General features: G+C 46.9%; 12 protein-coding genes across 12 annotated transcripts; 5 read left to right on the forward strand and 7 right to left on the reverse strand.

Annotated features, from left to right (window-relative positions):
* Positions 1–910: 910 nt before the first annotated feature.
* LY89DRAFT_682654 (uncharacterized protein) lies at positions 911–1,732 on the reverse strand. Its single transcript, XM_018214539.1, has 2 exons — positions 1,614–1,732; positions 911–1,565 (listed from the first exon to the last, which is right to left on the reverse strand). Exons 1-2 carry the CDS (start codon positions 1,696–1,698, stop codon positions 1,078–1,080), a joined length of 573 nt encoding a protein of 190 aa, XP_018074161.1. The 5' UTR covers positions 1,699–1,732; the 3' UTR covers positions 911–1,077.
* A 399-nt stretch (positions 1,733–2,131) lies between these two features.
* On the reverse strand, positions 2,132–2,878 carry LY89DRAFT_666658 (uncharacterized protein; the record flags this gene model as incomplete). Its single annotated transcript, XM_018212926.1, has 2 exons — positions 2,132–2,301; positions 2,536–2,878. The coding sequence occupies 2 exons, from the start codon at positions 2,876–2,878 to the stop codon at positions 2,132–2,134; spliced, it is 513 nt and encodes a 170-aa protein (XP_018074162.1).
* On the reverse strand, positions 2,810–3,775 carry LY89DRAFT_461644 (uncharacterized protein). Its single transcript, XM_018207690.1, has 4 exons — positions 3,695–3,775; positions 3,422–3,629; positions 3,310–3,374; positions 2,810–3,256 (listed from the first exon to the last, which is right to left on the reverse strand). Exons 2-4 carry the CDS (start codon positions 3,589–3,591, stop codon positions 3,069–3,071), a joined length of 423 nt encoding a protein of 140 aa, XP_018074163.1. The 5' UTR covers positions 3,592–3,629; positions 3,695–3,775; the 3' UTR covers positions 2,810–3,068.
* Positions 3,776–3,895: 120 nt separating this feature from the next.
* LY89DRAFT_731060 (uncharacterized protein) lies at positions 3,896–4,847 on the reverse strand (the record flags this gene model as incomplete). The annotated part of the gene is made up of 3 exons (XM_018219540.1): positions 3,896–4,486; positions 4,627–4,696; positions 4,747–4,847. 3 exons carry the CDS (start codon positions 4,845–4,847, stop codon positions 3,896–3,898), a joined length of 762 nt encoding a protein of 253 aa, XP_018074164.1.
* Positions 4,848–5,521: 674 nt separating this feature from the next.
* LY89DRAFT_682656 (NAD(P)-binding protein) lies at positions 5,522–6,732 on the forward strand. Its single transcript, XM_018214540.1, has 2 exons — positions 5,522–5,738; positions 5,810–6,732. The coding sequence occupies exons 1-2, from the start codon at positions 5,562–5,564 to the stop codon at positions 6,713–6,715; spliced, it is 1,083 nt and encodes a 360-aa protein (XP_018074165.1). The 5' UTR covers positions 5,522–5,561; the 3' UTR covers positions 6,716–6,732.
* LY89DRAFT_705709 (Der1-like family protein) lies at positions 6,732–8,220 on the reverse strand. The gene is made up of 3 exons (XM_018217471.1): positions 7,976–8,220; positions 7,753–7,874; positions 6,732–7,688 (listed from the first exon to the last, which is right to left on the reverse strand). The coding sequence occupies exons 1-3, from the start codon at positions 8,052–8,054 to the stop codon at positions 7,143–7,145; spliced, it is 747 nt and encodes a 248-aa protein (XP_018074166.1). The 5' UTR covers positions 8,055–8,220; the 3' UTR covers positions 6,732–7,142.
* A 125-nt stretch (positions 8,221–8,345) lies between these two features.
* LY89DRAFT_461650 (histone H3) lies at positions 8,346–9,515 on the forward strand. The gene is made up of 3 exons (XM_018207691.1): positions 8,346–8,965; positions 9,016–9,140; positions 9,188–9,515. The coding sequence occupies exons 1-3, from the start codon at positions 8,833–8,835 to the stop codon at positions 9,401–9,403; spliced, it is 474 nt and encodes a 157-aa protein (XP_018074167.1). The 5' UTR covers positions 8,346–8,832; the 3' UTR covers positions 9,404–9,515.
* On the reverse strand, positions 9,504–10,831 carry LY89DRAFT_641088 (homoserine kinase). Its single transcript, XM_018211699.1, has 3 exons — positions 10,768–10,831; positions 10,321–10,713; positions 9,504–10,271 (listed from the first exon to the last, which is right to left on the reverse strand). The coding sequence occupies exons 1-3, from the start codon at positions 10,781–10,783 to the stop codon at positions 9,628–9,630; spliced, it is 1,053 nt and encodes a 350-aa protein (XP_018074168.1). The 5' UTR covers positions 10,784–10,831; the 3' UTR covers positions 9,504–9,627.
* A 119-nt stretch (positions 10,832–10,950) lies between these two features.
* On the forward strand, positions 10,951–13,808 carry LY89DRAFT_611674 (phosphoribosylamine--glycine ligase). Its single transcript, XM_018210592.1, has 5 exons — positions 10,951–11,111; positions 11,234–12,359; positions 12,470–12,624; positions 12,676–12,777; positions 12,823–13,808. The coding sequence occupies exons 1-5, from the start codon at positions 11,013–11,015 to the stop codon at positions 13,702–13,704; spliced, it is 2,364 nt and encodes a 787-aa protein (XP_018074169.1). The 5' UTR covers positions 10,951–11,012; the 3' UTR covers positions 13,705–13,808.
* A 430-nt stretch (positions 13,809–14,238) lies between these two features.
* LY89DRAFT_731066 (uncharacterized protein) lies at positions 14,239–16,714 on the forward strand (the record flags this gene model as incomplete). The annotated part of the gene is made up of 3 exons (XM_018219541.1): positions 14,239–14,327; positions 14,381–15,416; positions 15,464–16,714. The coding sequence occupies 3 exons, from the start codon at positions 14,239–14,241 to the stop codon at positions 16,712–16,714; spliced, it is 2,376 nt and encodes a 791-aa protein (XP_018074170.1).
* Positions 16,715–16,789: 75 nt separating this feature from the next.
* On the reverse strand, positions 16,790–17,707 carry LY89DRAFT_641093 (alpha/beta-hydrolase; the record flags this gene model as incomplete). Its single annotated transcript, XM_018211700.1, has 1 exon — positions 16,790–17,707. The coding sequence occupies exon 1, from the start codon at positions 17,600–17,602 to the stop codon at positions 16,790–16,792; it is 813 nt and encodes a 270-aa protein (XP_018074171.1). The 5' UTR covers positions 17,603–17,707.
* A 119-nt stretch (positions 17,708–17,826) lies between these two features.
* LY89DRAFT_461846 (alpha-ketoglutarate dependent xanthine dioxygenase) lies at positions 17,827–19,563 on the forward strand. The gene is made up of 3 exons (XM_018207692.1): positions 17,827–19,038; positions 19,084–19,183; positions 19,233–19,563. Exons 1-3 carry the CDS (start codon positions 18,050–18,052, stop codon positions 19,326–19,328), a joined length of 1,185 nt encoding a protein of 394 aa, XP_018074172.1. The 5' UTR covers positions 17,827–18,049; the 3' UTR covers positions 19,329–19,563.
* The last annotated feature ends 264 nt before the right edge of the window (positions 19,564–19,827 follow it).

Here is a 19,827-nt window from a genome sequence, read left to right on the forward strand (position 1 = left end):
TGCGGCGTACTGTTCTTCGAGGGATATGGGTCTCTGAGACAATCTCGCGTTGCGACTTTCCCTGGCGCTGTAGGGATCGAATGACTGCACGTGCAGGGGTAGGCCATTCATTATTCTCTTTCTCGATAGGATCACTTAGGATAAGAGGTGTCTCCATCTTGAATTATGGACTGATTCCTAAGAGGGTTGTTGTGTAGTAAGGGTTTTAAAATGGGGTGTAGAATTTTTACGCGTTACCGCGTCTCGCTTAAGTGGGCCATTCCCGGTGGCCTCAGCTCTTACTATTGATGATAGAGTGTTTCTCAAGTCAAAAGACATCAGTGGAGAAGACATCAGATGGAACCGAGGTCATTCTTTTGTTTGGATCTCTGTGGATATAAGAGCTCATTAGTGTTCTTGGTCTTTCATCCCGCATCTCGATAGGAGCTTGCAAAGAGATCTCTTGAAGATCAGATATTGGCGAGAAGCTATCTGGCTTATCGATAATTATGACATATTGACGACCATGAAGTATAATTGTCAACCCTTCAAGACATGACCAGTGTCTTCCAGAAGTAGTAGTCAATACAAGAAAAGTGGACCGAGTAGCAAAATAATATGCATATAAGTTTTGGCAGCACAACACCGCGCTTGGTCAGCCTCATCATTTACAAGAATGGTTTGAGGTTTCTGGGAGGCTTGCCAGGTGCTTTCATACTTGAATAAGGAAAGCGAATGGAAGGTTCGATGAACATCGAGCTCGTGCGCACTAGTGAAGCCACTTGTTTGCTTTCATTCTTCGTATCGAATCACGGGCCTCACTCTCTTCTCTGATGGTTTGGTTGGACTGGTTTGCTTTATGTCTGAATTGATTACCAACATTGGTTCGCAAATACTTGTCTCTTTTACAGGTAAGTTAGCAAGAAAAAGTCTCGCAATCTCGATCGACTTCTACTCTCATCAAGACATTGTTCTGTTTGCCTGCTCAATCGTCTTTTGGAACGCGGAGTAAGCAGGAGGGAGGATTAGCTTCCATACGAGAACGATGAACATAACACATCATCTCCTCCAGTGTATTGGATCGATGGTTGTAGCTGGTCAGATGCTGAGTTCTGTATGTCTCAACATCTTGCCAAAACTCATGATCTTCCTGTATGTCGATGTCGTTGTTCGACGGAACAGTACTAAATTCGAGCTTATCGTAATACGCGACTTGAATGACGGCGAACTGCCGAAGGACACTCTCCGGTGGTGTGTGTTGTCATAGATATATCGAATCCAAGCTCCCTTAAGGACGTGAATTCTGAACAGAAGCAAGTATTCCAAAAGAACCATGATATCGTTCTGGAGTCTTGGAATCAGAAATCTGTCTGCGAGGACCCACAGCTTGATAAGCATCTCGATATCTGGATCATCCATCCACATTCGACGGCCTGGATGATCGGATTTTTTGCAATGCAACCATTTGACAAGCAGCCCGAAGAGGTCTGGCTCAACATCGTCTAAGCGGTAGACTAGAGTTTGTGCTTCTTCGAATATAGAGCTAAAAGCTGCTCTTAGAACCGGTGAGTGCTTGCACACAATTTCTATGGCTGTTAGCTGTGGTCTACTCTTCATTTCCGAAATTTACCAACTCTTGTCAACAGCGAAGTCTTGCTGCTTTAGGTAGTCTATCCCGACCTTGAAGGTAACCCATCCTTGCTTAGTGACATCGCTCATGATGACCAAGTAGTTGTTGTTTCGTGCAGAGATGTGAGTATGTGGAATACTGGAAAGAAACGCCTCCAGTTGGGCACCCTCAATAGAAATATAGGAGGCAGACGTATTCTGAGGACTTCTTTGCATCTGAATGGAACTTATTCTGCTGACAGGCGAGATGTGACTTTATTTTCATGAAGCTTCCAGAATGAATTTGAGCTGACACTAAATTCAAATGAAGATTGCCACATGGAGACAACCGAACATAATGCCGCGACAAAGGTCTTCATCTTTCAAGCCAAGCAGTTCCAGGATCCCATACGTGCACAGGAACACTTGGCGTGGAAGCTTGATTTGGATATTTGTTGTATTACAAAGCGTCTTGTTTCTTGACCCCGAAGCTTTCGCCCAGTTTCCTGAGTGTTTCCCGGAAGGTTATCTACTCGAAATGGCTTCAATACATGCTTTCTTCTTTGAGTTCGACCATCCTGTCACGACAGAGCATCCTAAAGCCATTCCTTCGAGCTTTTGGGGAAGGATTTTGGAATCTTGCTTTGCCGACAAAAAGTAGTTTTGATAGCGAGTTCGTCCTTGGATCGAGATCTGAATAGGGTGATTGAAAGACTTCGGCAAGGAATATAAAAGCAAGGAAATCAATTAACAGGCACGTAAGTACTACAGCTGAGAGTATTCTGCTAGGAGGTGGGCAAGACATATCGAGCATATGCGTTTGCACATGGTAAGAGCCAAACTGTGTAGAATTGAGTACTTGCTGCCTCTATCATTTGAATGTTTCGTCTCTCTATGTACAGAGGCATCAGAATGTTCTCAGGGTAATTTCTCCTTCAGCCGATTTACCTCTCGAGTCATCATACACGGGAACTTGGTAGTCTCTCCAATCTTTAAAGAAACCATACTGAAAATTACCTAGATCATCCTGCATCGGTCTGTACGAAGCATCATCTTCGCACTTCTCTCCAACGATGAAGCTCGTTGCAAGGCAGAAGAGAGAGACTACTTCACCCAGCATCTCTTTTGGATAAGCGTCTAGTTTCTCCATGTCTATGCATCGAAGTCCATATGCAAAATGATCGACGAAGAAATTCCTCAGCGGGCTACCTGTGGTTGTATGCTCGTAGACATACGCTATATACCCAAGCATTGAGTCACTTTCAACCCAAGCCGTCTCGAGGATCGCCATGATTACATTCTGAAACGAAGGTATTAGGAGTCGTTGTCCAAGGATCCATGCTTGAACAAGGTCCCTTTCTTGTAGGGCGCATGCGACGTCATATGAACGCTCCTCTGCCTCTGCCCAGCGTTGCTTATCCTCTTCTTCGACTTTTCTAGCAGCACGCCAATGAGCCTTGGACGTTTCATCTCCCTTGCCATTAACCGATCGAATATATCGGTACTTTCAACTGGGATATCAATATCCTGCGAATAGAGCCATTGAACAAGGATTCGGAATGGTTCAACATCAGTGTCATCCAGGTGATAAGTCTTCGTGTGCCCTCCCCTTCGATGAAGTTGCTATTAAAGGCGGCCCTCAGGACTAGTGAATAATAACATGCGGAATCTACGACAAGATCAATTCTTGTTTTCTCCTAGCCTGGCAGATGTTGATCATACCACTGTGTACGATATATGGTTCAGCCTCTCTGCCAATGTAAAAGGTGACTGTGTCAGTGGGATTCCTGAAATGGATCAGGTCGCCCTTATAGTAGTAGATGAGTTTGCATACGAAAAGTCAGGCTTAGACCTCTTCCACTCCCGGTTGGGCTCATCTGCTGTCCTTGTGGTCTCTGTACTCTGAGCGGTAGCTGGGTTGGAAAGTGTTTTCGGAATGGTGGGGGTAACGGGATCGATTCTAAAGGACCTCATAATGATCTCCAACTGCTGTTGTAGAAACATGATGTAGTTACTGACTGTAGAGCTGAGGAACACTCGTTCTGAAAAGAATTGAAATTATTATTATGCATATCGAGGAAGTTGCGATCAGTCACTTGCCACTCACTCTTATTCTACCCATTCGCAATTGCCGCTTGTGGTCACTCCCAGGTTCATAATCTCATTTCATTATGCATGATGCAAAGATGCAATGGCTCAGATATCTGAGAGAGAATGCTATGAAGAGTTTATGATTATTTGTTTGGGAAACTGCGTATCGAGCCATGGCCATCAACCTCTACCGGATAGCCCGTGCATAGCCGACGTCTCAATCATCTTCTGGGACCAAGTACGACCTCCAAGCTCTGTTACAAGCGTATTTCGGCCTCTTGCTTGATCTCTCCTCGTTGGGAATCTTGTCGCTGTTGTCGCCTCCCTCTTTACTCTTTCCTTTTTCGCTGTCTACTTCAGAGACTGCTGCAGCGAAAACAGTAGCCAGATCAAGCAGCATTTCATGGGAAAAGCTTTCTGGGTGGTTCAGAAACCTTTTGGGGTGGAGGTCATATGCACACGTATCGACAACAAGATGCCTTAAAGGACTATCAGGTCCAGTGTGTTCGTAAACGTAAGGAATCCAGTCACTACTTGGGCCTATAGAAATACTGCCCCAGATATCTTGCAAACTCCGAATCACCACATTCTGCAGACGAGGAACAAGAAGCTTGTCAGCTACAACCCAAAGCTGAACAAGGTCAAGATCTTGTGCGGCGAGCAATTTTGCGGTTTCATCGTCGTCGGTCTCTTCTTTGCTGCTTGGATTTTTCCTGTCATGGATGATGTCTGCTTCATAGAAGACCTCGAACTTTTCGCCATAAAACCATTTGGACCAAGAGACGGAATGCGCTGCTCTGGATTTCCTCTAGACGATAGGTTTGCGTCGTGCCCTCCACGAACGAGCTGTTGAAGGCTGCCCTCAACACAGGAGAATGGTGGCAAGCGAATTCTACAGAAAGCGTGTCAGTCCCTTCGACAGAGAGCCTTGAAGGATTGGTAACAAACCTTTATGAACAACGAACGATTCCTCAATTCCTGGCTTGCAACGATAAAGGTCACCATCGCGGCTGGATCCCTGGGAAAGGTCAGAACGAGGCACGAGCGCGATGAAGATGAATACGATACGAGAAATTTGGTCCCTTTGACTTCCATCTTCCTTTCGAAGCAGGCGTCTCAGAGAGATCTTCAGATGATCCTTTGCATTCCGAGGTTTGAGGCGTCGCCATTTTTCCGATTCAGAAACTCTGGGGATGGAAATCTTCAGCCTTTCGAAGCGTTGAAGACATTCAAGACTTCGGGGCTCTGGAGCGCACCAAGGCCGCTAGTCTTCCTTCGAGAGATCACGTTTCGTCATTGATCCCCGATACCTTTCGACATGACATCCTTCACATAAGCCTAGGACTCTGCCTTTCTTAGCATAATGTGTCATACATGCTCATTCAAAACATCTAGTCTGTGGTTGTGATGACTATTACTTGATCATACCTACCTAGGCATGTATGAGACGGACTTCGATGTGGTAAAAAGTCTTTTGTGCAAATTTGGGGAGCCTCCCCTGAGGAAAGTTTTCTAATGAACTTACAGTAGTAAGATGGGATTGTAAGGTAAGGAGAAAAGAAAGTGAGGCCCAAACTTATTTAGAGTTCTCTGAATAGTAAAATTAAATCGTTTGATCCGTAGTATCTGAAGCAATATAGAAGTCTACAAGCATTTTGACCTGTAGCCAGAAGGAGAATCATGGCTTGTACATTCAATATCAGTTCTTTTGAGTCCAAAGGTTTCAATGTCGTCTCTCCAACATTCGCTTCTCTCACCCCTGGCAGTCCACCGTCCAACCCACACCACGCTAGTCAACCCCTCAGCAAATCACCATCTCTTCCTTCCGCCTCACGCAGCATGTAGCCAATGATCTCGACCTGTGGAACGGAACACATACGAAGATGGATTTCCAGGACGCCGCACTCAACCTCTCCTCAGATCAAAATGGCGACAGTCTATCGGCATCCGCCATGTCGCCCGAAAGTGGCAGCACCAGCAATGCGAGATCCAAGCTGCAGTTGCCCGTGAGCTGCGATCCGCCTGGGCCTGGCAATCCCGTGAAGCAGCTGGTTTGGATTGTACGTATAAGCTTTATGCATGAGATGTTTCCGCTTGTTGCCGAAAGAGACGGGAGCTGATATGTTTGCAGGTGTTTGGCAGCACAGGACATATGGGCCGTTCCCTTGTCCGTTCCTGTCTTAACCAAGGCGACCTCGTTTGTGCTGTTGGCCGAACCTTCGAAAACACACTCCCTTCCATGCAAGGCTGGCACGAGAACTGCCTCGGTACCCTCTGCGACGTACGAGCGCGTGAATCCGTGGCTGAAGTTATCGAAATAGCAATCTCGCACTTCGGACATGTTGATATCATAGTGAATTGCTCTGGATATGGAGTTATTGGAGCTTGTGAAGATCAGGACGAACATGAGGTCCGGAATCAGTTCGAGACGAACTTTATGGGGACGTTGAATATTATTCAATTGAGCTTGCCGTATTTTAGGGAGCAAGGCGCGGGGAGGTATTTGATCTTCAGCAGTACGAGTGGTGCGTTAGGTGTTCCTGGATTGGGACCATATTGTGCAACGAAATATGCCGTGGAAGGATTGATCGAAGCGATGCTTTATGAGATTGACAGTTTTAATATCAAGGCCACTTTGGTTGAGCCTGGACTGGTGAGGAGGGACGAGCCGGACTGGGAGAGTAATCCTTTGCCTACTTGGGGGCATTTTTTGATTAAGCCGGCGAGTGAGCCGTATAGTCAGGCTACGTCGCCGGCATTGCATGCAAAGAGGATGGTGCAGTGGCTAGGAGACAAACAGCCTACGAGTGCTGTAAAGTGTGCGGAGCTGGTCTGGCAGTTGGGCCATTGTTCGTACCCGCCCTTGAGATTATTGTTAGGGAGTTATGCCATCGAGAGCATCAGGGATAGGTTACGGAGTATTATTGAGGAGTTGGAGGACTGGAAGCATTTGCATTTCCCTGTGGCACCGGATGCCCAGCTTGAGGATAGCAAAGAGGAAGATGGCGAGGAAGGGCGAATGGACGTAGGGTCATAGCACAAAATTTAAGTTCATCTGATAATTGCTCCCCATGCGACCTCTGAGACTATTTCCTTGACCAACCTGGAAACTAACATTTACAATAGCTTGGAAGACTTGCTTCGGTGGGGTTGTGCCCATATCGGAAAATTTCCGTAGACAATCTTCTCCCTTTGCCCATAATTCGGCCTCGGCATAGACTCTATGAAAAGCAATGGAACGTCTCTATGATCCAAGGACTTCCAAGTACTACGGCAGCTTCCATCAAGTTCAGGATATTCTGTCGATGGTAAGAGCAAGTCCCTGTCGAAGAAATGAATTTGGTATCAAAGTACACACTGTAAACGCCTCAACCATAAAAGCCATCTCGCATCTTTATTCAAGACTCCGCGTCTCATGCTCATGTACGCCGTACCCTTGTATGCTTCCCAAAACCAATGCACACCTATCTTACTTCCGGAGCGGCCGCAACCGCAATCTCGTTGTTGACTTCATCCACGGTCTCTTCTCTTGGTCTGCCTTCAAACAGTCTCCTCCACCACATAGGTGGATCAAGGGGTTTCTGACCACTGTGAAGTGGTGGCCAGACGTCTGAAAAGAAATACCAGACGTGGCCAATCACTACTCCCATAATCTCATCTTTCGGAATCATGCCATGAACCACCAAGCTGAAGAGCATCAGAACCCACGGCAGCCAGGGCGCTGTGAAAACTAGCAGGCCGAGGAAACTCAATTGTGTGTCCGGATTTCGTCTCGACCATATGTAAACCAGTGTTGAAGATAAAGGATGACCCAAGAATGGCATAGACACCAACGGAGACAAGCATATCAAGCATGTCGTTGCGTAGAGCAGGAGCCAAGAAAAATGCGCCGGTGATCGACCGGAGGACTCTTCAAGTAATCGAGAGTATCGAGTGAGAAAGAAAACGTGGAAGACGAGATCAAGAGATAGAGGACCGAAGTAGAGGAAGGTCGTAAGTAATCGCCAATACTGTGATAGATGTTAGTTTTGCCCCTTCGGGAATCCCTTCGAGGACTAGAATGTTGGTTCGTACCTGAGACTTTCCAAAAACAGCGCGGAAGCTGTAAAAGAGCTGGAACGGAGTGACGATTTGGCATTGCACCAAAGCGCTTGTTAGAACAGTAGCTGTGGTCCACCATCTAGTACATAATGGCACTGTATTATCGTTAGTTTGAAGAGCAAGTAGAGAAGGTCGTGTGAGCTGCAATTCCACAAGGAGAATCTGGGCAGCTGCTGTAGCAGAAGAGAAATCTTACTCTCCCACCACCAGGTCTCCAGCGGAAATCCAGCCTGTCCACCTATTCCTCCATCACCTCCACCCATCATCTGATCCATATTGTTCCTGAGAGGGGTCGATTGAATAAGCCTCCTGAATTCGATAGCAGCAGACGATCTGCGAAGCTGCAATCCTGAATGGCGGAGGGCGCAAAGCTGTCGAACGAGCTCAAGCTGAAGAAATACTCATTGAAGAAAGAAAGTGAATCCGTGACGTCTCTTTATGGAATGACCACTTGTTATCAAGCTGAGGTGGCGTTTAATCGGATTACGGATAACTAAGCGACAAGGGTACACCGTACGAAAGAGACGCAAGTGCAACAAGCAGAGCTTCCAAGTTGGAGATCAAATTAAAGAAAGCTTTGAATAATAAAATGTGGCAGCTAATCTATACGTGACGCTCTTGTGAGAAGCCGAATTCTTCTGGACTATTCGATACTTCTTATTCTTGGAGGGGGTTTCTGCACTTTGAATTATGTTAGCGTTGCCGTTGCTCGGCCGCAACTTCCAGGTTTGTTTACTCTACCGCACCGCGTTCTTTAAATACTTAGCATTGAATATTGAAACTCAAATCTTTACCTTTTATTCACCGAATGAAGGCAAGAGAATACAGAAACCGACCTGAGAAAGTTTTGAAAGTCAATATTGAGATTACTGTCGGTGGCGCACTGTCAACACGACCCTCCTCACGTCGACGCGCGCAAATTATATCCTTCCCAGCCACCAAATTTCGAGGTCAATTGGACCATATCTCAGTCGCATTCTTCGAGCACGCAAAATTCGACATTATTGGCACATCATCGTAGCATAAAGACGCGACTACTCGCTTGTTCCGGAGATGTCGCAAGCTCAGAAGCGGATGAAGGCCTTGGGCGAGTCCTCTTCCACTCCAAAGAGAGGAAGACCGTCCGGCAAGACTACACCAAGCATGGGTGCCAAGAAATCTGGAAAGAGATTGAGTGCCGTTGAACGTAAGTGAGAGAATAGAATGCGCTGGAACGGAATGCTGACTTTATGCCAGCTGGAGATCCAGTTCCTGGACGAAGAAAGCGTCGCTATAAGCCTGGTACGAGAGCATTGCAAGAGATCAGAAAGTTGCAGCGCTCAACAGATCTATTGCTGCTCAAACTTCCCTTCTCCCGACTCGTAAGTCCAGATCATATGAAACTGGGTCGCAAAGCTGATTTGTTTAGGTCCGAGAAATCGCTCTCACATTACGCCCCGCCGGAGCAGGAATGCGTTGGCAATCACAAGCCATTCAAGCTCTTCAAGAAGCATCCGAAGCATTCTTAGTTCATCTCTTCGAGGATACGAATCTATGCGCTTTGCATGCGAAGAGGGTCACTATCATGCAGAAGGATATACAATTGGCGCGAAGAATTAGAGGTGCTTGGGGAGGTCTGGGTTAAGCTATTATGGTCGCAATTGGCTTGTATGATTGATTGTTATACTACGGCGTTTCTGGACTGGGTTTCTTATTGCTGCATGGAAGTGGGATGGACTTGGGATGGGGCAGCTTTCATGCTATTGCACAGCTCAGAATAGCTCGGTGCCATGTGCAATTTCCTGACTCCATATATCGAGTCTGCATTTTTGCGGGTATAAACGTCCTTTAACTTGCATCCTTCATCTCTCAGCTATGCGTGACTACTGTGCCTTCCTCTGCTGGCTCCAGCAATTCCCACCTGCATTTGATATCCTTCTTCGCAAACATTTCAAGAATGACATTGGCAATTCCATCAAAATTCTCGGTAGCCAATGCCAAGATAGTTGGACCAGCCCCAGAAAGACAAATTCCACAGAGACCGGGGTGAGACTTAGGTGTTACTGATTGCAGAATCTCGGGCAAACCTGGGATGAGGCCTTTTCGATATGGTTGATGGACTTTATCTTGCATGGCAAGGTATATTTGGTCGGCATCTGGAGGTGATCTTCCTAGGGCAGAGGGAAGTAAGGCTATTCTCTGGAGATTGAAGACGACATCTGCTCTTGTGTACGAAGTTGGCAATACACTTCTGGCCTTTGCTGTGGCGACCTCGAAGTCGGGGATAATGGCAATGGCTTTGATTTCCTTTGCCCAAGGAAATTTCATGTAATGACCAATACCAATAGGAGGTTCCGGTGGTGCTTTTCCGGTGTCTACACCACCTGCGGGCTCTGGGAGGACTTCACTTAAAGGAATCTCTTTTCTCTCTGTATCTTCTGGGCTCAAATCGTTGAGATATGTTCCCACGAAGCCACCGTACAGAGCCGCTGCAACATTGTCTGGATGGCGTTCTATTATTCGTCAATAAGTATTCGTTTCTCATAGATCATAATAACACACCAATCATCAAGCAATAGTCCAACATTCTTGCCTTTGTCAAATTCAACTTCCCAACCTCATTCCCAAGTACAACTCCCGCTACGACCGCCGCACCTGAGCTTCCCAGTCCTCTTCCAAGCGGAATAGGGTTTTTGATATGAACTCTCGTCTCGACAGGGAAACTCCTTTGGCCATGGCACCTCAACACATATAATGCTGTCCTCGTGATCAGATTATTGTCGGCACTCAAGGGGACCTCGTCTGCGCCCTCGCCCTCATACGTGATCACGCAATTCAAGGCTGCTTCAGACTTCTCCGATTGGGTAATTTCCACACGTATTTCAAGCCATATTGAGAGGGCAAGTCCTATGACATCGAATCCAGGTCCTATGTTCGCCGAGGAACAGGGTACTTCTGTTGTAAGGGATTAGCTATTTAGCCTCAAGTCCAAATTGAAAGAATGTGTACTTATCGTGATAGTCATCTTCAAGGCTAAGTATCTCGATCTATCTGGGATAAATGAATATAAAAAAGTCAAAGAGGAAGAGAGTCCTTCTAGAGATAATTTTCAGCCTTGTCTTTAGCGTGCCGATAGCGGGTTAACCCCTCCACTAGATTTGAACCCCGCCAAAAACTTTATCAGGGCTGAACAATTTTTTCCTGTCCTTGGCGAATTGTCCTCGAGGACATTCAAAAGAAAAAATTATCGAACAATGGAATCCATTCGCATTCTACTCGTCGGCAATGGAGGGCGGGAGCATACACTGGCTTGGAAGTTGAGCCAGAGTCCATTGGTTGAGAGCATTATTGCTGTAAGTTATAGTTTTTGAATGTCCTGCACGAGACAGGACTCGAATTCGCAGGGGATGTGTCTCACTCAGATGCATGGGGCAGTCAATCTTGCGGATTCTGAACAATCTGACTTATTCCCAAGGTCCCAGGTAATGGCGGAACTGCAACTTGCCCAAAGACTACGAACGATACTACTGGACTCAAACAGGACGATTACCCCGGTCTTGTAGCATTGGCACAGAAGCACAAGATCAATCTTGTCGTTCCTGGACCCGAAGTCCCTCTAGTTGATGGAATTGAAGGATATTTCAAGGCAGTTGGCATTCGCTGCTATGGGCCTTCGAAACTCGCTGCTCGCATGGAAGGAAGCAAGACATTCTCCAAGGATTTTATGAAAAAGTACAATATCCCAACTGCGGCATACGAAAACTTTTCCAGCTACGACGATGCGAAGAAATACCTCTATACAATCAATCACAATGTTGTTATCAAGGCGAGTGGCTTGGCAGCTGGAAAGGGTGTCATTATTCCTTCTACGAAGGAAGATGCACATGCTGCATTGAAGGATATCATGCTTGACCGGGAGTTTGGTTCTGCTGGAGACGAGGTCGTCATTGAAGAGTTCTTGGAAGGCGATGAACTCAGCATCCTCAGTTTTAGTGATGGATATACAATTCGTTCATTGCCCCCTGCCCAGGATCACAAGAGAATATTCGATGGCGATCAAGGTCCCAACACTGGTGGTATGGGATGCTACGCGCCTACCAATATCGCTTCGAAGGAATTAATTAACGAGGTCGAGAAGACAATTCTGCAGCCTACTATCGATGGCATGAGACATGATCAAATGCGTTTCGTTGGTACCCTCTTCACCGGGCTTATGATCACTAAAAATGGTCCAAAAGTCCTCGAATACAATGTCCGGTTTGGAGACCCAGAGACTCAAACTCTCTTGCCACTCATGAGCGAGGACAGTGACCTGGCAAAGATCATGATTGCTTGTACTGATTCCTATCTGGACTCTCCGTCGGTTACATTCAAAGTGGATGCCAAATCAAGTGCAACAGTTGTAGTTGCCGCTGGTGGCTATCCTGGAAAATATACCAAGGGGATACCAATGTCTGTTACTACCCCTCCAACTGACACCAACATATTTCATGCGGGAACGTCCATCGTGGAGGGACAGTTACAGACGTCTGGAGGTCGTGTTATTGCCTCACAGGCTACAGCTGAGAATCTTGAAAATGCAGTCAAGAAAGCCTATACTGGTAAGCGAAATGTCTGCGCTATGTGGTGCTCTGTGTCTTTGATGTCCGAGTTAAATAGCTCTATTTTTTACCCATGTGACAATGTTGATTGGATTGACTAACATTTATAGGTGTGGAATGTATCAAATTCACTGATATGTTCTTCCGTAAGGATATTGCACATCGGGCCTTCAAGCCTCCCGCTGCCACGCGGGAAGCACTTACCTATGCTGCTGCCGGTGTAAGCATCGAGGATGGTAACAACTTCGTAGAGGAAATCAAAAGGGTTTGCATGGTACTCAATGAGATCTAAAACACTAGACTAATCTATCTGTAGGAAGTTGCATCTACTCGGCGGCCTGGCGCACTTGCCATTATTGGTGGATTTGGCGGTGAACTTGACCTGGCAGAGGCTGGTTATTCAAATGGTGGTATCTTGGTAAGTAAATTCTGCCACTTCAAGATCTGTAAACTGACAGCATAGGTCGGTGCTATCGATGGTGTAGGCACCAAGCTCATGATTGCTCAAACAATGACCAAGCATGATACCGTGGGCATCGACTTGGTTGCCATGAACGTTAATGACCTGCTCGCAAACGGAGCAGAGCCTCTCATGTTCCTCGACTATTACGGTTGCAGTAAGCTTAACACTGCCAACGCTGTAGCTTTCGTCAAAGGCGTGGCAGCAGGATGCAGACTGTCCCATGGCGCTTTAGTAGGAGGTGAAACCGCAGAAATGCCGGGCATGTACCAGCAAGAAGACTACGATGCTGCTGGTTGCTCCGTCGGAATTATGCTGAAGGAAAATCGCCTCCCGAAAAAGGACTCCATGGTCGAGGAAGACATTATTCTAGGTCTCGCTTCCGATGGTGTCCACTCAAATGGATTCTCACTCGTACGTCGGATTATCGAGCGTGCCAGAATCTCGTACCATGATCCGGCTCCCTGGAATAAAGAGACATCCACTGGTTTGAGTCTTCTGACACCAACGAGGATCTACGTGGCCGCTGTTCTTCCTCTCATCAAGAAGCGTCTGATCTTGGGGCTTGCACATATTACTGGGGGTGGCTTGACTGAGAACATTCCTCGAGCATTACCTGAGCACCTTGCTGCCGAGATTGATGTTTCGACTTGGCAAGTACCTCCTGTTTTCAAGTACTTGAAGGAAAATGGCAATGTCTCCGGGGTGGAAATGGCAAAAACTTTCAACAACGGCGTCGGTATGGTTGCTGTTGTTAGTAAAGACAATGCTCAACAAGTGGTTTCGGAACTTGAGGCTGCGGGCGAGAAGGTGTACACTATTGGCAAGCTAGTTCCACGTTCAGCCGAGGGGTGTATATTGAAGAATCTGCAGACTTGGGATTAAAATGGTCTTGGTGGCCGTGGCGTTTGGGAGGTTGATACCAAAAATGGGAGGTTTGTTTGATATTAGTACATTTTAGATGTTCCTGTATAGAAAGAAGAGATCCTTCCTTTCGTACTACTTCACTCTGAGCATACCCTGCGGTTTAATGTAGGAAATGACAATCATGATTTCGACGTTTTAATTCGGCCGAACACATCCGAGATAAAATACTACCTCGGTATATCTCGATAAGGCAGCATTACGCACAAAATCAAAGCAATCGAACAGCCTTTGATTGCTACAAATAGAGCAAGTTTATACTTTATATGGCTTAGTTTCATATTTTCGCAGTTTTACAACCGAGCCGAACATAAAACCAACTTTTCACTTTAAGGTCGGGCCCGGACGTGGGGAATGGCTGAAGGCAACGACACAGTCACAAGGACGATTAACAGTCAATCAGCATCGATGCATTGAAAAGCATAAAGAGATGATATGAGTTACAATTCTGAAACTCCCGGCCGAGTCGTCCCTACATCGTCAAGCAGTAACACGATGTCTCGGCGCCCACAGACATGTGTCGATTGCGCGAAAAGGAAGATACGATGCAATAAGGTCATTCCTTGTGATGTTTGTGAGAAGAGGTCAGAGCTTGTCATGATTTCAGGTGTTCTTGCAATATTGACATGGTCTGTAGGGGCACTGCTCACACATGTCGGCGAGCTGATGTGACCGATACAATCAACAAACGTACCCGGAAGTCTACTTCACCTGGTTTCTCATCTAGTCCCGCACCAAGAGGGTCAACTGTGGAGCCTACTATTAACGAGAGGCTCGTAAGCTTGGTCACCGCACTCTCTGGCAGAGTCCAGAGGCTTGAAGCGAAGATCGATGGAACTCAAGCAACTCAAGCAACCCAAGCATGGGGGCCATCTGATTCGGAACAATTAATTGCTCTGATGGACCAGCATGTAGCCAAACGAGCAAGACTCCATCTTGCAGAGACCATTCAGACACCATCTGCCTTGCATGAGAATGTTCGAGCCGAAGAGGATGATTCAGGCTCCGGACAGAATGCTTCGGATGCCGAAGTAGAAGATGCTGCCACAGTCCTCGAGTTTCTTGCCTGGGGACGCTTGAAAGACAGCAATTTGACTAGTGGTATTCGCGAACCTCCAAACATCCACGAATCATCAGCAATACGCACTGATGCGGATGTCATTCAAGGAGTTCAAGCATGGGGAACCTCTCCGTCTTCAATCCCTGGAGGGAGCGTGGCTATGGAAAACCTGCACATTTCGCAGATCCAAGAGCTTCTCCCTACTAAGATGCAAGTATTTTTACTTTTCGAATACCATACGGATTGGCTCCTGTTCATGCATTGCGTTTTCCACGTTCCGACTTTGAGGAAAGAGCTCGATCAATTCTACGATGATGACCAGGGAGTCATCAATATGACAAGTTCTGGGCTTCAATGGACGGCACTGCTCTTCGCGATTATGTGTGGTAGTATGGCTTGTGTCAAGCCGCACTTCGTGAGAAACTGGGGCTTCCATGAAGAGGAGCAAAGTGCCTTAGCAAGACGTTGGTACCAAGCCTCGATCGAATGTCTCAATGCTGCTCGATACCAGCAGTATCACAACATGTATAGCGTCCAAACAATTGCCAGTTCTACGATATCCGCCCATGTTCTTGGCTTTTCAAACTCACAGTCTGTTCTTCTTGCATCTGCAGTCCGAATTGCCCAATCATTGGGACTTCATAGACTTTCATCGTCCAGGAGGCAAGCAGCACAGAACGAACGACTTCAGATATAGTATATAAAGAGCTAGGTCGAAGACTCTGGCAGCAACTGGCTGCCCAAGACTGGTTCTCCGTGCCCTTCTCGGAGACTTATATCATCAATCCTCTACAGTTCTCCACCAGACCACCCAAACATTGCGATGAGGAGACTATGCAAAGTCTACCCACGTCCCAGCCATCTATGACAACCTATGGAAACTTTTTGTTCCGCGTTGCTTCACTCATGCCAGCTTTACAAGACCGTTCCTCTCAAGCTAACACACTTGAAGCAAAGTACGAGCAAGTCTTGATCTTCGACAAAATGATGAGGGAACTTGTGATGACACAGCTGCCAGCTTGTCTGAACAGTCAGACTCAAATAGATCCTCTATGGCCTTCATGGGTTGGCGTTGCCCGTCGATGTCTTACCATTACGTCGGCGCACAAAATCATCATGATTCATCGCAGGTTCTTGGGCATGAGCTTTCGTGATCATCGATATTCCTTCACTCGCCGGACATGTCTAGCTGCAGCTAAGACGATAATGAACGAGATGAAGCAGGACGTTCAGGATGAAAGTCCTATTTTGTGGACTACACAGGCCTTTTCAGTCGCAGCAGGCATCATCCTATGCTTGGACAATTTCAATCGTCACCAGTCGGCGCGTGAGTACGAAGAACACCGACGGCTTGTTAATGATGCTATTGCTATTCTCTCTCAGAGTGTGTCCATCAGCTCCATTGCTGCCCGAGGAACTCGCTTATTGTCTGACTTGCTAGCCGAGCAAGAAAAGCACACGCAAAGCTCCAACAATGCCTCATCACACGCCGAGCGCATCGAGCAGCAGTCTACTGTTGACAAGGCTGCTAAAAGTTCTAAGAAGAGCCTGAATGTCGCTGCTTTCGTCAAAAAGTTCTGTGAAAGTGATGCTCCTACCTCTAGCGGTTCACCCATTGCGACATCCCACATGCCTCTGTGGCTTCAACAGGACAGTTCGAGTCAATCTTATCCACAGTCAAGAAGTCGTACAATGAATGGAGATATGTTTCCGTCTTTCAGTGACATCGGTCCGTACACAACTTCTCAAAGTAGGCCACCACAGCAATCTTTTGACGTGCTCGAGTCTACCACTCGTCGTCAAGATCCTGCAAGCGCCCCCTTCTTCCAGCATTTGTCGGATTCTTTCGACTTCCGAAGCTTGAACTGGTTTGACGACCTTATGGGTTTGGCTCCATCAAATTCAATCTGAACGCAATTTACAGTCACTGGATACTCGAAAGCGGATACAACAGTTAGCCAAATCGAACTGTTCAAAATCGTTCAATTATCTACTTAACGACCCCGCCAGAGACTCAATCGCCTCCACAACTCCTTCTGTATTCTCGAGGACATGTTGGTGTCCAGAGTGAACAACCTTTAACGCAACCTTGTTGTCCTCTCCACCAATCAGTTTTTGCAGATCCTCTGATCTTGAAAGCGGCGAGATCTTGTCCTGATCACCAGCAATGAGCATGGTTGGACACTTTATCTTCGAATAATCCGGATCAACATGGGACTTTGCACAGAGCGCTTCGCATGTCGCGGCATAGCCAAGGGGGTCTTGCGAACTAATCATCTGTCGAACCACCGTTCTGACAAGATCCGAAGAGCTAGGTGCTACATTGTTGGCGACCGTCGAATCTCTGATTCCCGGAATTCCTTCTCGTGCTTTGACAGCAAGACCGGTCATATGAGCTACTGCAGCGGGGATGTGCACAGCAGATCTTCCGGCGCCGATCAGGATAAGTCCTTTTACAGGATATTGTGTTGCGTAGTGCATGGCAAGGATGCTTCCAAGAGAATGTCCGATCAGAATTGGCTCTTCGTCAGTACCCCTTGACTTAAGGATAGACTTTAAGTCTTCAACGAATCGCGGAATAGATGGAGGTGTTTTGAACGTACTGAATCCGGAGCCAGGCAAGTCGAAGCGTAACATGGTGAAGCGTGAAGCGAAATGGTTGACAAGCGGCTGAAATGCGTTTGTCGTTCCTCCAAGACCATGCATCAAGACCATGAGTGGCCCATTACCGCACTCCTCAATAAAGATGTGTGAGCCATTGGCTGTCGTATGATAATAGACTCTAGCGTCTACTGACATGGTGTCGAAATGATGGTCGAGAGGGATTTGCACGTGATTGCGAAGAAACTTAGCAGCAGCACTTTATATCATCTACTTGCGTGGAATCATTTATCTTTGTTCAAGTGGTCTAGGAAAACTAATTCTCATATTCGGCCGAGTTCGTCTTGAGGCCGGTTCCGAGATCCCAACTTTCCTCCGCCTTATCTGAAGCAAGAGTGGGGTCTTGACAGACGTGCATATTTTGATTGAGGTGCGCCAGCTTACGGGGCTCGGCCGAAATAAACTGGAGAAGACTGAAGTCTGATATTGAATGCTGGATTTTACTCTTCAGCTACTTTCCACTTCCCTGACTGACACTGACAGTTTATATTGTCACCGAGTCCCGTGGTGGAGTACTCTACTTACTAGAACTTGAAGAGCACTTATCAGCAAGTAGAGACTTCAGCCACGAATCAGATCGCAGCTATGCCTTCAGTCGTTAAGGATATCAAGGTGACTCCTATGGATCATGGGCTCAAAAGCAATGTCGACTTTGTAGCAACAGTGCACGGCGTCGACCTCAACAACCTCACCGATTCTGATTTCCAAGTGATCCATGAAGCTCTTCACAAGCACAAATTACTCGTATTCAAGGAGCAGCCTGCGATGCTTCATCCTCAAAAGCAGTATGACCTGACCAGAAGATTTGATCCAGATGAGACAACCGGCGGATTTGCTCATGGTGTTGATCCATATCTCACTTCTCACAACGGTGTGGACATCTACGGATTACCGAATCGCCCAGCAATTCCGGTACAACCTCAAGTCCATATCCTCGGTCGTGGCGCCGTCCCAGATGACCACTACCAATTTCCACCTGGATTTAAAGTCAAAGGGATTAATCATCACTACTTCCATCTCCCTCCTCATATCCCAGCCGAAGAACGGGAGGCAGGAAAGTCTCGTTTTTATCAATGGCACTTTGATGGTTCTCTGTACAACATCCCTCCGCCTCGAGTAGGATGCTTGCTTGCTGTACGAACGCCAAAAGGACCAGATGTGAGAGTTCAGTGGGATGATGGAACAGGTACCGAAATGACAATTGCCCCAGGAGCAACTGCCATGGTCGCTGGATCTCGTGCACTGGCACTTCTTACCCCAGAGCAAAGAGACATTGCATACAATAGCAGCATCGAATATGCACCTCACTGCTTCGAGTGGATGTCGACAGCGCACAGCACTCGCCTAGGTCACACGCTTGAGACGGAGGGACTAGAGAAGCCGTTGGATAAGCTGAAGCCATGGTCAAAAGACAAGATCTGCACCTACCCTATGGTGTGGAAGAACCCTGTGACTGGAGAAGACAGTCTCCAGATTCATGGCCAAGGCGCTTTTAAGCTGTTCTTGAAGAGTAGCCCAGATGGCGAAGAGACTATTATTGATGATCTGGGAGAAGTCAGAGCTTTCATGCACAAGTAAGTAGCCAATATCCTCTTGTTTCTCAGATATTGACAAAGTAGGATGATGCGTCCAGTCCTTGATCCATCGAACATCTATGCTCACAGGCATGAGGAGCAAGATGTCATCTTGTGGTACAACCGTGCTCTTTGGCACAGTATCGTAAGTAAAATCACGAAAACCCTTAATGTGAAGCTGACATCAAAGCTAGACTGAGTTTCCGGAATCGTATGGTCCAAGGATTATGCATCAGTGCAACATTGCTGCGTCAGATCATCCAGTTGCAGCCAGAGAAGTTTCTACGTGAAGGTGATGAAGATTGCCTTGTGGCGGACGGCAGTCGAGTTCAGCCTTGTACATAATTAATTCACGCCCACCGACGTATCCTGTGCCTGCCCACTCAAGACCGGTATATCAATATCAACTTCAATAATCATTTTCGTATATAACAATCTCTCAGCCAAGCCATTCATTTACTAACCACTTCAATTTCATTTCTACTACCAAAAATTTCTCAAGTTACCTCGCTAACAAAGTCACAGTCTGAGCAGAGCTCAGGGACATTGCTTGCATGCCTGATGGCAGCAAGCAGTGCCAATGTTCAACTCGGGAGAGTTGAATGTTGGAAAAGTCCACAGTACCACAGTTACCCAAGGGGTGACGTGAGTAGTGGCGCCGGTGCTCAGCTCGGAGAGTTGAGTATTGGTTGAGTTCGACACGCATTTCGAAGCGATATGTAAGTACCAATTCCTCCCCTATAATGAAATGAGTGCGTAAGTGAATGAGCTGGCTTGGCTTGAGAGATA

Source organism: Mollisia scopiformis (genome assembly GCF_001500285.1).
Source record: "Mollisia scopiformis unplaced genomic scaffold LY89scaffold_7, whole genome shotgun sequence".
Classification (NCBI taxonomy): Eukaryota; Fungi; Ascomycota; class Leotiomycetes; order Helotiales; family Mollisiaceae; genus Mollisia; species Mollisia scopiformis.

Excerpts from the sequence above, each read along its gene's own strand:
- LY89DRAFT_682654 (XM_018214539.1), bottom strand. The coding sequence starts at position 1,698 with ATGAGCGATGTCACTAAGCAAGGATGGGTTACCTTCAAGGTCGGGATA. Across the intron at positions 1,566-1,613 it reads AGACTTCGCTGTTGACAAGA|AAATTGTGTGCAAGCACTCA; the intron begins GTTGGTAAATTT and ends TAACAGCCATAG.
- LY89DRAFT_461644 (XM_018207690.1), bottom strand. The coding sequence starts at position 3,591 with ATGTTTCTACAACAGCAGTTGGAGATCATTATGAGGTCCTTTAGAATC. Across the intron at positions 3,375-3,421 it reads AGGTCTAAGCCTGACTTTTC|GAATCCCACTGACACAGTCA; the intron begins GTATGCAAACTC and ends GATCCATTTCAG. Across the intron at positions 3,257-3,309 it reads ACCATATATCGTACACAGTG|ATTCCGCATGTTATTATTCA; the intron begins GTATGATCAACA and ends ATCTTGTCGTAG.
- LY89DRAFT_682656 (XM_018214540.1), top strand. The coding sequence starts at position 5,562 with ATGGATTTCCAGGACGCCGCACTCAACCTCTCCTCAGATCAAAATGGC. Across the intron at positions 5,739-5,809 it reads TGAAGCAGCTGGTTTGGATT|GTGTTTGGCAGCACAGGACA; the intron begins GTACGTATAAGC and ends ATATGTTTGCAG.
- LY89DRAFT_705709 (XM_018217471.1), bottom strand. The coding sequence starts at position 8,054 with ATGGATCAGATGATGGGTGGAGGTGATGGAGGAATAGGTGGACAGGCT. Across the intron at positions 7,875-7,975 it reads GGAGACCTGGTGGTGGGAGA|TGCCATTATGTACTAGATGG; the intron begins GTAAGATTTCTC and ends ACGATAATACAG. Across the intron at positions 7,689-7,752 it reads CTGTTTTTGGAAAGTCTCAG|TATTGGCGATTACTTACGAC; the intron begins GTACGAACCAAC and ends CATCTATCACAG.
- LY89DRAFT_461650 (XM_018207691.1), top strand. The coding sequence starts at position 8,833 with ATGTCGCAAGCTCAGAAGCGGATGAAGGCCTTGGGCGAGTCCTCTTCC. Across the intron at positions 8,966-9,015 it reads GAGATTGAGTGCCGTTGAAC|CTGGAGATCCAGTTCCTGGA; the intron begins GTAAGTGAGAGA and ends ACTTTATGCCAG. Across the intron at positions 9,141-9,187 it reads AACTTCCCTTCTCCCGACTC|GTCCGAGAAATCGCTCTCAC; the intron begins GTAAGTCCAGAT and ends TGATTTGTTTAG.
- LY89DRAFT_641088 (XM_018211699.1), bottom strand. Across the intron at positions 10,272-10,320 it reads GGACTATTGCTTGATGATTG|AACGCCATCCAGACAATGTT; the intron begins GTGTGTTATTAT and ends GACGAATAATAG.
- LY89DRAFT_611674 (XM_018210592.1), top strand. The coding sequence starts at position 11,013 with ATGGAATCCATTCGCATTCTACTCGTCGGCAATGGAGGGCGGGAGCAT. Across the intron at positions 11,112-11,233 it reads TGGTTGAGAGCATTATTGCT|GTCCCAGGTAATGGCGGAAC; the intron begins GTAAGTTATAGT and ends CTTATTCCCAAG. Across the intron at positions 12,625-12,675 it reads TCGTAGAGGAAATCAAAAGG|GAAGTTGCATCTACTCGGCG; the intron begins GTTTGCATGGTA and ends ATCTATCTGTAG.
- LY89DRAFT_461846 (XM_018207692.1), top strand. The coding sequence starts at position 18,050 with ATGCCTTCAGTCGTTAAGGATATCAAGGTGACTCCTATGGATCATGGG. Across the intron at positions 19,039-19,083 it reads GTCAGAGCTTTCATGCACAA|GATGATGCGTCCAGTCCTTG; the intron begins GTAAGTAGCCAA and ends TTGACAAAGTAG. Across the intron at positions 19,184-19,232 it reads GTGCTCTTTGGCACAGTATC|ACTGAGTTTCCGGAATCGTA; the intron begins GTAAGTAAAATC and ends CATCAAAGCTAG.